Source organism: Girardinichthys multiradiatus, chromosome 9, assembly GCF_021462225.1.
Source record: "Girardinichthys multiradiatus isolate DD_20200921_A chromosome 9, DD_fGirMul_XY1, whole genome shotgun sequence".
Classification (NCBI taxonomy): domain Eukaryota; kingdom Metazoa; phylum Chordata; class Actinopteri; order Cyprinodontiformes; family Goodeidae; genus Girardinichthys; species Girardinichthys multiradiatus.
Window position 1 is genome coordinate 43,006,378 of NC_061802.1, and position 16,110 is coordinate 43,022,487.

Below are 16,110 nucleotides of genomic sequence, written 5' to 3' on the forward strand. Positions count from 1 at the left end.
TAAAGGGTATGACAAGAAAAGACTGAACAAGTTTGTTTCTACTGCTTGAGTTTGCACACCCTCTATATGAACCACAATACTTCTAATACCATCTGAACAAATTATAGTAAAGGTGTTTGATTGCTGTCATGCATATTGCTTTATCTATAAAAAAAAACCAGCCAATTAACACAAAAATCTAAAAATGACCGTGTAGCATGGTGGTAGAGAGCTGGGGATTTGGATTTGTTTTGCAGCCACAAGACCTGGACAAATTGCAGTTAAGAAACTTTTCTTTCTTAAGTCTGCTCTGAGATCACATGATCAGCAGCTGAAGCTTGGTCCAGTCTAGGTCATGATACACAACAATGATTCCTAGAAAAGCGGTAAATCTACAAACAGAATGACTGTAAAAGCTAAAGACAGCTTAGTGTTGCAATGGATCTGTCATAATCAAGTATTCAACATAAATGAAGGGTTTTGGTGGATAGACAAACTCAAAATTCCCCAATAAAGATGTGAAGGTCTGATAATGTGAGACAAACTATGATTTATTCAAGTTAATGCTCTGGTTTTTGGAAACCTTGGGGTGTTTATATTTTCCACACAGTGCTCCTGCGTTTTGGCTTAGCTGTTTGTTTGTTCTTCTTTTAAATAATGTTACAGTGTTCTGTGTCACTTGTTTGCTGCCTCAGGCTACGTTTACCTAATTCTACCATGCACTGATAATTTACTGATGCTGTAAAGCAGTAAATATAAATATATGACTGGAGGAATTTGAGGTCGTTATGTTTTTCCATGCTCTAAGTTGGCTAAAACAGCTTCTCTTTGGTAAACTCAGGAAAAATCTTGTTTGCCATCACAGCATAGGGAATCTATTTGTATTAGAAAACATGGTGTTGGAAACTGAATATATTTGCAGTGTTTAGAAGTTTCTGTTTGCTTACTGTATTCCAAAGAAAGCTGAGCCCCTTCCACTGCCACATTAGTAAGCAGTGCAAACTTAGCAGATGTAGTCAATGATAACTACGGCTTCAAACCAATTACATCTTTGGCCATTTAGACAATCCAAAGTATAATAAGAAACATCTCTGCTTCAAATTATGACAACTCTGACTCAATGGATTTTTTAAAGCTGAGATACGTTACATTATTGTTTTAGAGTTCCAAAAACACCAACATAGTTCATCAGGAACATGCAATAGTCTCAGAAGCTTAACACTGTGAGGCAATCATTAAACCTCACACCACGTTGACCACCCCTGAGGGATCAGAGCATCACTGGGCTGCCCAGCTGACAGAAATAATAACCTGATTTTATCTACAATAACCATAAATTGGCCAATAACAGGCAAGATGATATAGAGTTCTGTCTACTGGAAATGATGTAAGTGATATCATGTCATGACTGAACAAAGATGACTAATTCTCAATTCAGTTGTCATGTAATCTCAGATCAGATGCTAATTTAGAAATCCCCAACAATGCACTGGAGAACGTATGCTTCATGATATCAGCCCATCTGAGTTTAGGTCATAATTACAACAAGCTAATTGCAGTTAAGTCATGAACCTACCTCCAGCAAGCTCCAACCTCCCTTGGCCACAAAATGCTGCAAGTGGATGGATGAACAACTACACAGGCTGTGACCAAGGGGCCTTCAGGCTTTGGCCGGCTTCCCAAAACTATGAGGGGACCACCACTCCCCTTTCTCCCCCCTTCTAATGGAAAAGGGAGGCCACAGAGAAGGGCCTAAGTGAAAACAACTGGAGCTCAGTGCTGCATGACTCCTGTTTTTCCACATTTCCCTCTTCTTACACTGTTCCAGGACAGCAGAACTGGAGCTCAGAGTTAGCAGTCAACTCTGTGGTAGTATGTATGCACTGCCAATAACACACAGCTATCAGTTTAAACTGAGGCACGTGTACAATCATAACGTGTGTATACATAATTACATGTAATCCCCCCCCCACCAGAGTTAATGGTAACCAGCTGTGTGTTTTATTGTTGATTTATTTCATCTTCAAGCATAGATCTAAGGTTTTTGTGGCTCCCCCACCTTAGGACCAGTTGTTTGCCTGCCTCTAACTGTTTTCTTTATAACACCAACCCTTAGGAAAATCATGTTTTCATCTCACTAACCTTTAGGTCCTCCATTTTCATCAGTCACAAGCATTTGTTTCGTCAACACCTTTTTGTTCATCATCAACGGAAGGATTTTGTCCACAGTCACAGAAGCACAGTGGTTGCTGGGGTCCAGGCACTGTACAGACACAAAACGATTAACACATCTACATATACAACATGTTTGCATTAAGCATAAGTAGAAAACAGTATTTACAAGATGAAATATATTTTAAACTGATACATTCAAATGACCAGACAGACTAACCTATTTTTACACCAAGAAATATTTTGACCGGAATGGAAAGATTTTCAGCATGATGATCCTGACTAACATCCAGCTAATTAGAAACTCAGAAGTCAGGTCTGTGTTTTACAACTGGTGAATGCATAATATGCAAGTGATGCCAGGTCACATAAACAACCCTCCTTTATCTGGAAGTCGCAACTGTGGGGAAAAGACTCATTTGTAGCTATTTTAATTATCAGTGTGGTGTTTAAAATGAAATCAGAATAAGGACAGCGATACAAGAAGCTGTTTAAAATATTTAAAATATGTATTTTTACGACATGTTGGGACATGCTTTTTGTTTATTCAGGCCATGAGAGAGTGGGAGAGAGCTAGACTCAGCAAAAGGCTAATACTGTATAGCCTTATAAAGAAGGCAAATGCTTTGCAGCAAAGTAGCTCATTTTAATCCTGAGCTCGCTGGGTTTGGAAATGTTGGTTGTCTTTAGGCAATCTTGGAGACAAGGTGTAGGATAATAGAGACTGCTGTTTAATGATCACAGTAGACAGACTAGAAACAAATATTTTAATTCCTGTTTTATAGTTTTTAAGAGAAATTAGAATGGCCTAAAATCAGTAATGAAAGGTCATAGTTTTACATAAATTGGTTACAAAAATTCTGATCAGTGCACCTCTGTCTATTTTGTTTTGCTGCTCTGAAATTTGGCCATCATTCCTGTTTCCGGTTGATGGAAACATTAACGAATACTGTAAAACAGTCAGTACTATTATGAATAAATTAACGGATGGTAATTCTGCAAGGCTCTAGAGAGACTACGACAACAGATATGGCTAAATTAAGATCATCAAATATGAGCAATACTTCATGCATACCTGTGGTAGCTCCAGGTTCCTTCGAGACCCCTTTGAGCACAGAGACATTTCACAGTGCAGGAAAATAAATGATATGTTAAATTTTGAGTTGAATGTGAAGCTAAATGTTTTCTCCATCTTTTGAGGAAAAAAATGGATGTCCATCTGAAGATTCTGGGTCCATTTAAATGAGTTATCCTTGGGGCAAACTGTCTCAATAAGCATATAGTCAGAGTGCAGTGCAGGGTTGGAGCTGGGAGAAATGAAGCATGAGGTGATGGTGAGCCCAACGTCCGGGTCCGATGCGGTTGATGTGATCTGGAGCACATTAGAGACAGAAGAAAAAAGATTTTCAGCTTGATACTAATAATGTAATAAAATTTGTGTACTTTATAATTACATATCCCTTCAAGATATGTAGAAATAATTATCTTGGGGGTGATAACAGTCTCTCTGATTGTAAAGGAATTTGGCCAACTCTACTCAGCATTGCTCCAGGTTACAAGAGGAGCTTAGGTGAGGAGGTTTTTACACATTTTTTTCAATACTGCTCTGTTAGGGTTCCATCACAATGATTTTGGTTGTGGCTAAGTGGTCACTGAGACTGTACTTCATCACTACATCACACATCAGAGGAGTAGCATCAATCATGTTGAGGTGAGAAGACATGTGACCCAGGTTAAAAGTGTTTCTGTAAAGAAAGGATTGTTAGGTGCTCAGATAATGTGTCTATAAGAGAAGCCCAAACCATTAGACTTCCGCCACCATGCTTAACAGTTAGTACACAATTATTGTGCTTATATGCTATCTTTGGTTTTCTTGAAAAGTACTGATGTGCGTTATTACTACACATCTGATATTGTACCAAAAGTATTTTGGTATATTTAGGTGGTATTTTCTTCTGAACATTGCACTCTTACTTATTTTTTTTGTGACATCATCTCCTGGGAAGATTAGCAGCTGTCCGTGCTGGTTCCCACTCTGCCAGACTGATGGGAAGCGACATGTTCATTGATTATGTCCTTCATCCTTTGCATTGCATTAACACAAAAGCTCTTGAGCCATAATTCGACAAAATAACAGTATTTATTTAGGTTAGCACTGCTGTTTATGTTTATGCTGTTTTTTTAAATATATTTTATTAACAACACTCCCTGGAACAGCCTTCTGGTTTCTATAAAGAGTAACCATTACTCTTTCTGTCTGGATTTTAGTTAGTTTTGTTGTTCTTCTAATACTATATTTACCTAATATTAGAAGTTGTTCATAATTTTTATGCCATTGAAACCTGAAGGTTTTTACTATAACTGCAATAAATTTCCACAATTAAAGGAAGTGCTCTTAGAAAACCTAAGTTACTCTGTGATTATTGAAGTTCCAGTGTGGACTTTATGGACTTTGCCTCAGGTCGGGTCTCAGCACAGTGTGAGCTCTCTAGAGGAGGGTTAAGCCATAGCACAGACACAGACAACTCTTTGTTCTCTCTGTCAGTGAAGCATCTCCTGCTGATAGCATCATAAATCATCTCTTCAAAGGACCATTAGCCTTTGCCATCTTCTGAATGAGGAGCAGAATTACTGTTTCTAATGAAATACATTAAGGCAGACAGGGAGGATAGCAAAAACATACAGACAGGAGATAAAACAAAGGTGAAGGGTCAAAGTAAGTTGAGCATCTTAGGCCCAAACAGGCAAAACAGAATCCCACATTGTTGATGCCCCTCAAAGAAATCAAAAGGCACAAGCAGAGAGGGAACATAGCATGTTTCTCTCAAAAATGATTAAATTAAAAAAAAGAAAATAGACAGCATGCTATTTAAAATGAAGAGTAATGTGATATGAACGCAAAGCATTACCTGCACAAACACTTGTTTCTGGTCAAAAACTGTGAAGAAAGCCTGGCGTGAAGGACTGTTGAAATACTGAGTGTCGTACAGCTCCATCTCAAGACTTATGTCGTTGACCGGCGGTCTGGGAGGAACCGGATTTCTCTCAAAACCAGGCATAGATTTTGAGACATCCTTGCTTTTTCTGTATGTGCAGTTGAACTAGTGAAAGAAACAGAATACACAGAATAACAATCAGTAAGGATCAGATGTTAAACTGCAACAATGCAACTCTGGATTACACTGCTTTACAAAACTGGAAAGCAACCAGTTCCTTGATCATATCCCTTCAAACTGCAATCTTATCGGGACATTATGTTTTAGAACAACACAAAGCAGCGCATGGTTGTGAAGTGGAAGAAAAAGGATACATGATTTTCAGTTTTACTTTTATAAATAAAAATCTGAAACGTGTATTCCCCCACTGCACTCTGACACCCACGAAAAATTAGTGCAACCAACTGCCTTCCGAACTCAGTCAATTACTAAACAGAGTCCATCTGTGTGTAACTTAGTTTTAGTAAAATCATAGCTGTTCTGTGAACCCCTCAGGTGTTTGTTAGTAAACATCAGTGAACAGTTTCATGAAGACCAAGAAACTTAGCGGACAGGTCAAGGATAAAGCTCAGGAGAAGTTTAAACATGGGGGTGGAAGCATCATGCTGTAGATATGATTTCTTTGGCAGGGAAAATTAAACTAGCAAGAGTTGGTGAAAGATTGATGAAGCTAAACAAGGTAATCTTGGAAGGAAGTCTATCAACACAATCTGTAAGCAGAGTTGAAAAAATTACTTTCACAGATGTTCTCCATCCAATCTGATGGACCTTAAACTATTTTTGTAAGAAGACACATGCTGCAGGCTTTAAATGTGCAAAGCCCGTGGATGTAATTACAGCAAAAGGTGGATCTTCAAAGTTTAGAGTCAAGGGAGGTGAATGCAAATGCATGCCTCACTTTTCAGACTTTTATTTGTGAAATAAATTGTGGGTTCAAAATATGACAAACATGACAAAATGTGAAAAAGTGGAATGAATATTTTTGAAAGATATTGTACGAGATATAAACATATAAACAACACAGAGGAAATGAGAAATGGATAGATGAGATAAAGCAAAGTATCTCAGTAGAGATTTTATGGCGACACTTGGAAAATTCAGGTCAGGTTCATTCATGGATATCATTTAAAGCTGGGGCGACTGCTGTGGCCAAGTAAGTTTTATAAGCACCAAGGGGCTCTGGGAAATGAGGTTTCTTCCAACTGTCCACTCATCTGTACTTTGACATGATAGCTTTGATTATAGCTGCTGAGAAGTGCAGCTTTTTCACAGATAGACACTCTGACTTACCTCTATCAAAGTTTCCATATGTGACCTCCCCACATCCTCTCTGTGTTTGAGCAACACCTCATCTGCAGAGTCTAGATCTTTATAATCCTGTGTCTCAGACGGATTCACTTTCACCTGCAGTCCAAAGAGAAAACTTTTACTCAGAAAACCTAAATCACATTCACTAAAACAATATCCAGACCCGACACACCCCATTGTGTAAAGGTTGCCTAATTCTGGCAGAGAGTTGAACCTTCGATAGGGGTTGGCTAAACATTACTGCCTAAATTGTGGGAATACCCTGCAGGCTCAGAAAGAAAAAAACAGATTTATTATATCTCAGAGAAAAAAGGTCACAGATAAAGATTGCTGCTTTAAAATAATGTGATTTAGTGATGAGAGGACACAGTTGGTGACACAAATGAAGCTGTTTTGATGTCTGCATCAAATGTTAGCTGACCCAGCATTGGAGCCTTCATGGAATTAAGTCAACACACAACAGATGATGCAATTACTATAACTGATTATATGTGCGGACACAGGCAATAAAAGTCAGAAATGGCCCTTGCGTTCATGCACTGACACAAAAGATGACCCCGGACAAACGCCCGGGTTTTCACATTGCAACAGACAGAAGAAAGATCTGTTCCAAATTTTCCCTCACAAAAGATTTCAAAAAGCCGGAGAGGGAGTGATTCATCCTGACTTGTTAGAACAAATGTGCTGAATGAATGCATTCCCTTATAATGATGAGAACTAGGAAAATCAAGTGTGAACATTGAGTTAAAAAAGAAGTTGAACAGTAAATACGACTTTCATTTTTTTGCAACATAAAATGTGGAGCATGATCCCCGTTCAGCAACAGATCAGCTGTTTGTATCGTGTTTAGATGATCAGATGAACAGTTTGTGGAGTCTAATTACAGTGTCACTACCTGATTGGATTCACTCTAGATAGCATAGCTCTTTAAAATTTAGATACATAGCTATCTAATCTATCTAGTTACATATTTGCATGTAGTATTACACCATTTACTACATGCAAAAACTACAGCTGCATGCGAGTGTTCCCTATTACGCGGCATGGTTCATTTTTAAAGTGGCTGCTCTTCATATGGCTCTCACCGAGCAGCTGTAACAAACAATCCAAATTAAAAAAAGACTTCTATGCTAAGACTCCTTACAAACAGAGATCGGTGTGTGCTGCAGTCTAAGTGCAATAGGGCTCCAAAGAAGGAGAATTGCACACACCTCCAAATTGTGTATTCAGATTGGTTGCTGGCAGAGTACATTGTCAATATATAATCCAGCAGCTCAAATGTAAAATATAGGTCTTATGCTTTCAAAGAGAAACCCTCACATCACCTTTGGCAAATTGGGTGGAGGCAAAAAGCCTAAACAGCGGCTCCCAGATTTTATAACATAATTAAACAACCGCAGCGCATCTTCTAAAAACATTTCAGGTTTAGAGTCCTGCTGTAATTAACTCACAATGATCAGTACAAAAGATAATTTATATGTGTATGATATACACACAGGTCACTGTGTCAGGATAAAATGATTGCACAGGAGATACAGACATTTAGAGCCGGTCAGACAAGACTCTTAAAAACTGACGTTTGCAGATGGTGTAGTCAATCCACCTAGCAATACCCCTAGAACAAGTCAAGAAGAAGACTGGACTATGGTGCATGCAATATTACCTCTTAAACAACTGGTCGCAACTTTCTGACTTCCAGGGATAGTTCAGAATCTTTAGGAGGTTACAAAAAGTAAAGAAGGTTGTGTTTGAAGGTTAAAAGCAGTTTAGATCTTTGCTGCAGTAGATAACTCTCTTGCTGATTTCTCTTAGCGCAAGTCAAGAGGCCAAAGCTACTGATTAGTCAAAGAAAGCCGAGATCAAAATGCAAAAACATTATGCTGGTGTATGTGAACACAATTTCATAAACCTTTAGACCTTCATCACGTTTGCATTGGATTTTTATTTACAGAGGAAATAGACGTAGGAACTAGTGGTCCACCAATGGCTTTCCAGTGTGAAACAAAGAACAAAACATAAAGTGTTTCCAATAAGAGTAACTGCCTGATACATACTAAAGCAGTTTAAGAGCAAAAATATTACAGTGGTTTAAATGAACACTATTTAAGCTATTTTACCCTGACTTAGCAGTTTACTCTGAACAGAAACACTTCATATGTTTTGTTCTTAGCATGTTTCACACAGGAAAGTGATTGTTGGTGCACCACCTCCTACCTCGATTTCCCCTGTAAATAATCATCGGGTCCTCTGTAAAAACCCACCTAACGCAAACATGACAGTTGTTTAAAGTTTCACAAAATAGCTTAAACTGCCATAAGGTAAAATATTAACCAATTTTAATTTTACAATAGAACGTTACTTCAAAGATTTTAAACTATTCATTTAAAAGAAAATATAACTGTAACTGAAATAATGTATTTTCTATTGCTAAAATGTTCTAATAATGTTAAAGTTACATTATATATTTCTAATTAGTTCTACTACCTGACATATACTCACTGAGTTGAAATGAATGGCCATTGGGCTATCATACATTGGAAACACAGTGGTGTTACATCCTGTCAGAGATGTTTCCAACGTATAGTGGGTTGCGTTGACTTTTGCTTTGCATTTTGGGTCTTTCAGTGTGAGAGTGGCATTAGCAAATCCATTCACCTGTGAAAACATCAAAACACAGCAACACTGAATAAAGACCAGGGACAGTATTCCTTTATGAAGTCATTTGCAGAATTGTAAAAGTAAAAAGCAGAATAAAATAGTAAAAGTGGTCGTGTGTGATGGAGTTCTCAGGAATAAATACATCCCACAAGGTGGTCTGGCCCCAGCTATTAATTACCGCACATGCCAGTTTCCATTCAGTGATGTGGACTGACTGAGCTGTACCCATGTTTCAAAGCCAAATGTTTGCAACAGCCCTGCCTGTCTCAGCGTAAGCCTATGTGGAAACAGTTTGCTTCATTACAGTTTTGAATGGCAAAAACTTTGTTTCACACCACTTATGCACAGCAGATGAACCACTGAAACAGACAATGGATATGGCTGTTGCATGGACATGTGACAAGCAGATTTGTCTGATGTGACATCATCATCAGTTGCTGTCTATCATTTTAATTACTCTCATTTGGAGATTCTGTGAAACATCAACATCCCATCAGCATGGAGGTTCATCAGAGTTTTGTTGTTAATTACTGTGGAGAAGACATCCATTAAGGTTCGTAATTAGTGTAGACATAATTCTCTGTTGGGTGTCCGCCATTTTGGTTGTTTTTAGATCTTCTTTTCACCATTTGTCAGATCAAGTTTGTGTTACATGAATAAAAAGCTGACAGAAAAAAAATATCCAAAGTTCTACAAAGATTTTTTTTTTTTTTTATTTGCAATATGATTTTTACTTTGAAACAATTGTTGTTTTTGGGGGTTTCACCTTGAGACAAAGGAAAAAGGTAAACTCACCTTTAGATATAGGAGAAAATAAGTGATTAACAAGATATATTTTAGTCGTTTTTAAGGAACTTGTGAAAACAATTTTCTATTCTTTAATGTCAATGTACAGATATTTTACATGTATTTATTTATATTTTTCATATTTTGCCAAATGCATTGTCTGTTTTTAACAGTGTGTCTTGTTTTGCAATGCATAAACAATAAAATAGCTCTTTTAAGTAACATTGATAACCAAACCTGTGAGGTCTGTACACTCACTTCTAAGCTCTTTTTGTCAATGCTGATGACCATCCTGTTGTCCACACATTGTACGCTATGTCCAACATCCAAAAGGCTTCTTTCCTCCACTGACTCTGTATCTTCCCAGTTGAGGTTGGGCATATTGATAGGCAAGTGTGCAGGAAATGAAAAGGGCAGACTGGAGCGTCGTTGCGCAGGTCCTTTTTCTGGCAGAGGGCTGGAATGACGCAGGATGGACAGCTCAGGGGGCAATCTGCTGTCCACAAGATCCACCACATCTGGAAGACACACACAGCTTCATGACGTTGACTTTAACCAGGCAGTGTAACTTAGTATATCCTTAGTATATCAGTGATCTTCAGGTTACCTTGCTCTCGCACTCGGATGTTGAAATGGTTGGCCATAGGGGTGCTGGTGTAAGATGTGACTGGACTGTAGCCCTTATCTAGTGCCCACTTGATTAAGGCTTGTGATCCTGACGGCAAAAGCTGTCTCGGGGATGTTTCCTCTTTCATCTGTGAGCTAACACTCACTGTATCAGAAGCCTGTGGAAAAGACACTACATCAAATGTTTGTTTTTCTTAAGAAAAACCCCACTTTGGGTCAGTTCTTTAAAGACCAGAAAAGACAAAATTTCTTTTACAGGAATCATCAAGAATTATCGTCAAGAACAGTCTTGCACTGACTCTGTGGCCAGTGTGAATCATATGAACAACGGTGAGGTAATGGGCGTGTGACAGCCTGATCAGAGCTGAGAAGTCATGTTAGTTTGCTGGTAAAAATTTGGTTCCTGCCCTCCTTCTCTGTGAGAATTCGTTCTTTCTCACAGCCGTCTCTCCCACAGTCAAGTATCTTGAGCAACACCAAGGAAAGTGGTGCTTTCTAGTTTATTAGGCCATCAAATCACTGAGCATCTCGAACACACTAATTGTAAAAGCACAGCATCTTGTGTGCCCTCACTGTCAAGTGGAAGTGTCAGCGGTTTGGTGCTAGGATTAGGAAACTAATTTTTGTTTAGCTTGAGCCTTCAGAGATCTAACTCAGATTATACTAGAATTACAAGCGGTTTGTAGCCATTCCGGTTTAAAGTAAGTCTCATCCGTGAATATTTCAATACATTGAGCATGCACATAACTGAAGTAACATTACCAGTTTGAATATTGTACATTCAAAAACACAGAGACTGGTGTGGACTTTGTAACCAGTATGTCACTAAGGATGTGATTTAATAGTTGTGGATAGTGGGGGGTTGTGTTGACACACTGCATTTCTGCTTGGTATTCCAGCTGCAATATGGCAGCTGTAAGCAGCACTGCAGGAACAGGGTCCTAAACATTGTCAGAGACCTGTCACACCCACTCATGACCTTTCTAAAATGCTGCTATCAGGCAAAGGGTACCACAACATCAAAATCACACCTACCAGACTGCGACGCAACCTCAAGATGTTAAAATGCCCTAACTGCTGGCAGGACTGGGCACATTATGTTATTGTACCATTTTATGTTTTATATAATTGTATTATTTGGGTGTTTTTTTTACACTACTCTGTTGAAAGGGAAAGAATTTCGTTTTGGTTTAAACTATTTGCTTAACAGTTGATGAGATGATAATAAATGAATTTGATCTGATGCAATTCCAACTATCTTAGACATCCATTTCAGCGCTAATTCCAACTTAAGATCAATAATAAAGTACTAGGCTTGGGCCGGTATGCCATTGTCACTGTTTGACAGCTTTGAGAAAAAAAAAACACTCATTTCATGGAACCACAATGTTTACACAAACAATTAAAACAAAACTGCAATAACAACAGAATTGGTTTGATTTAGAACAAATCAAGTTATTCCTACAGCAGCTAAAGTAATATAATGAATTAACTTTTACAGTTTTTTTATTATGACACAAGTGGCCTTTATTTACATTTTTCTTATTCACACTTTTAAGACAGGAACTGGACAGGGAGGGGAAGAGGGAAAGACACACAGCAAAGGTCCTGAGGTCAGGAGTCCAACGCCGGACAGCTGCAAGATAAATAGTCTATATATATGTGCCGCCTTCATTTATAGTATTTTGGATTTCACACACACAGACTAAAGCAAACATATAGAAAAAATACATGCTTATTTATCTGCTCAGATACCCAGCCTCCAGTCTGCTGCTTTACAGACCTACAGACCAGTGCTGCCTTACTTTCTGCTTTCTACAGCTGAAGAAAACTCTGGTCCCTCTGGAATTTAGTTTGGAATTTCATTAAATGGGCTTTAAACTATATGTATATGAACAAAGTTGAGTGTTTTTGAAACCTTAACTTTTTAATATGTTACCTAGATACTGGTGACCGACCAATGTCTGTTAAATGCTCTTTTCATGACATGTCTCCATGAAAGCCACAACAGTTAGGTAGAAGTCTAGTTTGTTGAAGGGAAAATGTATCAGATTATTATCTGGCTGATTAAATAAATGTTTAAAACACTCTCAATAGCTAATGGTTGGGGTTTATGGTAATTCATCTGACTCTGTGGGGTTGTGTCACATGCCAATGTCAAGAAATAAACACAACAGCTGCTGATGTTTTTGACTTTACTGTAGGTTGCAACAATGAGTTGCTGTGGTATTTGTACAACAAACACAAATATTCACTTTTAAACAACTTAACACTATGAAAACACAGTTCTTAACATTATATTGCCTTTCTGCCAATAGATCACCTACAGATACGTGAAGTTCTGAGGGTCTGAGCTAGATTTACACACAGACAGCCTGACTGACTTGATATATCTATAGCAGTCACCAAACAACTTCACAAACACACAGCACCTCTGAAAGGGGTGGTGTCATGGCTGCAGCATTAGCTTTGCCACACACTGAGGAAATGTGGACTCACCAGATCAACTCCACTGAAATTTATACTGGAATAAGTCAGCCTAGAGGTGCATGCAAGACAGCAGCACACAGACAAGCAGAGATAATCCATCACATAATGAATACCACAGTCAACATATTTATGAGACATTTTGAAATACAGAATATTGATGGGGCCCTTTCAGTTTTTTATACAGATTTATACGAGAGACAAAGTATAAAATTCCAACCTTGGAGCAAATGTGGAAGTTAGACAAGTTGCTCATCAATTTTTTTAAGTTGCCATAGGGTTCAGCATCACACAAAATACTTAATAGCAAACCTGTAAGACTCATGCTTGACACAAGTTCATTGCTGAATGAACTTCAAAGTAGCGTGTGCTGAGGTTTGCAACACAGTGTCTTGTGAAGTTATTTTTGCATTTTTCCACATTCACGAAGTCACAACCACAAGCTTAAACATATTTTCCTGGGATTTTTAGGTGATAGATCAACACCACCTAGTGAATAATAGTGAATTGGAAGGAAAATGACATGGTTTTCAAAGCTCTGAAAAAGATGTGAAACGTCTGAAAAGTTTACATTTGCATTTAGTCCCCTTCATTCTGATGCCCTTGAAACTGAGGCCATCTGTGTGCGATTTGATCTCAGTATAAATCCAGCTATTCAGTGAAGACCTCATTGGTTTGCCAGAGACCCTTAGTGAAGACCAAGGAACACAGCAGACTACTAAGGGATAAGATGCGAAGACGTTTAAAGCCGGGTTAGGTTATAAAACAATATTCCAAGCTTAACACAGTGCTCTGTTCAGTTCATCATATAAAAATAGAAAGATTATGGCATCTACCTAAACTCAAAGGCTGCTAAAGACTAGCAAAAACCAAAGAAACAGCCAAGAGGCTCATGATAACTCTGGATGAGCTGCAAAGTCCCATAGTTCAGGTGGTAGAATCTGTGAAAACTACTACAACTGCACTCTCCATACCTGACCTTTAGGAAGAGTGGCAGGAAGAACGTAGATGTTGAAAGAAAGATATAAGAAAGCTTTCAGAAGTATTCTCTCAAGTTTGCCACAAGCCATTTAGGTGAAAATGCAAACATGTGAAAGAAGGTTCTCTAGTCAGATAAGACCAAAATAAAACTTTTTGTCCTACATGCAAATTCCAGTGAGATGGAAAACTGCCACTGTATGACACACCATCCATCGGTGAAATATGGTAGCATCATTATGATGCAGGGTTTGTACAGGGCTGTACAGGGTTTGGGTCAGATTTGGTGAGGGGATAAATGGAGGTAAATACAGAATAATCTTGTAAGAAAACCTATTAGTGGCTGCAAAAGACTTAATATTTATTTTCCATCAGAACAACCCTAAACATACAGACCTACATTGGAATGGTTTAGATCAAAGATATTTATGTGCTAAAATGGCCTAGTCAAAGTCCAGATCAAAATCCAATTTGTGCAAAGTCTTGAAAATTGATGTTCACAGATGATGTAACAATGTATGTAATTGACTTCAAGATATGACTAAATAAAATGGATCATATATTTCAGTAAATAATTCATTTATTATTTGTTAAGGGTCTTGAGAGAACATTTGTTGTAAATTAACGCCATATAAATAAACACAATTGAAATTGAACTTAAATGATTATTTTATTTGTTTCTTATGGTGGAAAACTGGGAGAGACTTCCCCTAAAATATTTGCAGCTGTAACTGCAGCACATAATTGACTATATATTGATTCAGGGCTGAATACACCTTGAGCTTTTATTCATAAAGCTTTTATTCATGAAAACTTTGTAAGTCACTGTAAAGCGCCAGGATCTAGTGCTGCTTGGGATTCAAATAAGTGCTGCAAAGCAGCACCGAGGCTGTACAGTTGCAATTCTGCAGATATTGTGTTCCCTCTGAACCTGTCATCCATACTTTGTCATGTCATGCGGATGAGGTGCCAGCTCAAAACACATCTTGGTGTGACAAATTCTTTGTCAAGTGGTACATAAAAGTGAAGATTGCTTTCCTGTGTAACAAAGTGTGAGTTTTTCATTTATTTTTGCTTACCACAACATTTAGAATCCCCTTTACATTGTGGGCTTTGACAACCCAGTGCACGGACTTCGCACATTTGAGCACCAAGACGATATCTCGCAACACCAAGCCATCATCCTTCAGAGGCCTTATATCCACAATGACATCCACCTGGAAAGCGCTGCAGAATACAGGCAAAAGATGGAAAAGAACCACAGCGTTATCATGCTTTCTTTGTCTGGCCAACTGATTAAAATGCTGGATGTACTCCCAGAAAAAAAACAGACAGATGAGAGCACCAAAGTGAGATACAGCTACTAAAGCATTCCCAGATTTGCACTTCTTTGGTTTTCTGAATAATGCTTCAACAAATAGGGAAGACATACGATGGCAGCTTGGTCTTTGAGAACTTGTTTTGAAATATGGTCCTCAAAGGAACCCCACTGTGTGAACAGTTAAGCCCCCTCTGCCGTCATGTTTGCTCACATCCAAAATAAACTCCACAGAGATTACTGAGAGCATCCTGTCCTCAAAAATAAACCATGACAGCATGTACTCTTGGCTCTGAATGTTTTGGCTGCTTACCTGCTGGAGTTCGGGGCTTGCAGCTCAATGATGTGGACTTCTTTGTCCTTGTCAGGCACAGACAGGATGCAACCCTTGGACGTCTGTGGCTCCTCGTAGCTGCCCAGGTAGTTCAGAGACAGGAACTTGGTGTCAATTGTGCAAGTGTCAGAAAACACTGGATCTGAAAAGAGAGAAATTGTATGTGTTGGGTAAACAAATTAGCAAACTACAAAGGACAGTTATCATTTCAGCAATGAGACAGCAGAGTGTAAAGTCAGCTGCATCTTGTTCCAAATAGCAAGGTGTCCTTACCCTATGCTAAATCCCAATCCTACCAACCTTAAGTCCTAACTAAAACCAGCTGGCTATGGGACACAACCCAATGCCTAATCAACCTTTGCTGGGCCTAATTTGGGTCAGGGTGTCTAGTGATAATGGGCCGAAACACCCTAAGACCCCAAGCTTTACTGTGATGTCTGCCAAAATTAATGTTCTAATACAAATAA

At 38.5% G+C, this 16,110-nt stretch overlaps 1 protein-coding gene across 2 annotated transcripts in view; it reads right to left on the bottom strand.

Annotated features, from left to right (window-relative positions):
* Positions 1–16,110, bottom strand: part of tgfbr3 (transforming growth factor, beta receptor III) — a 97,314-nt gene that overhangs the window by 11,753 nt on the left and 69,451 nt on the right. For both annotated transcript variants that reach the window (XM_047375041.1, XM_047375042.1), the window contains exons 6-14: positions 15,623–15,785; positions 15,071–15,218; positions 10,507–10,684; positions 10,158–10,417; positions 8,955–9,110; positions 6,438–6,551; positions 5,061–5,252; positions 3,227–3,523; positions 2,122–2,242 (exon numbers count right to left, since the gene is read on the bottom strand). In XM_047375041.1, coding sequence (XP_047230997.1) covers positions 2,122–2,242; positions 3,227–3,523; positions 5,061–5,252; positions 6,438–6,551; positions 8,955–9,110; positions 10,158–10,417; positions 10,507–10,684; positions 15,071–15,218; positions 15,623–15,785 — 1,629 coding nt within the window. The remainder of the gene's footprint in view (positions 1–2,121; positions 2,243–3,226; positions 3,524–5,060; positions 5,253–6,437; positions 6,552–8,954; positions 9,111–10,157; positions 10,418–10,506; positions 10,685–15,070; positions 15,219–15,622; positions 15,786–16,110) is intronic.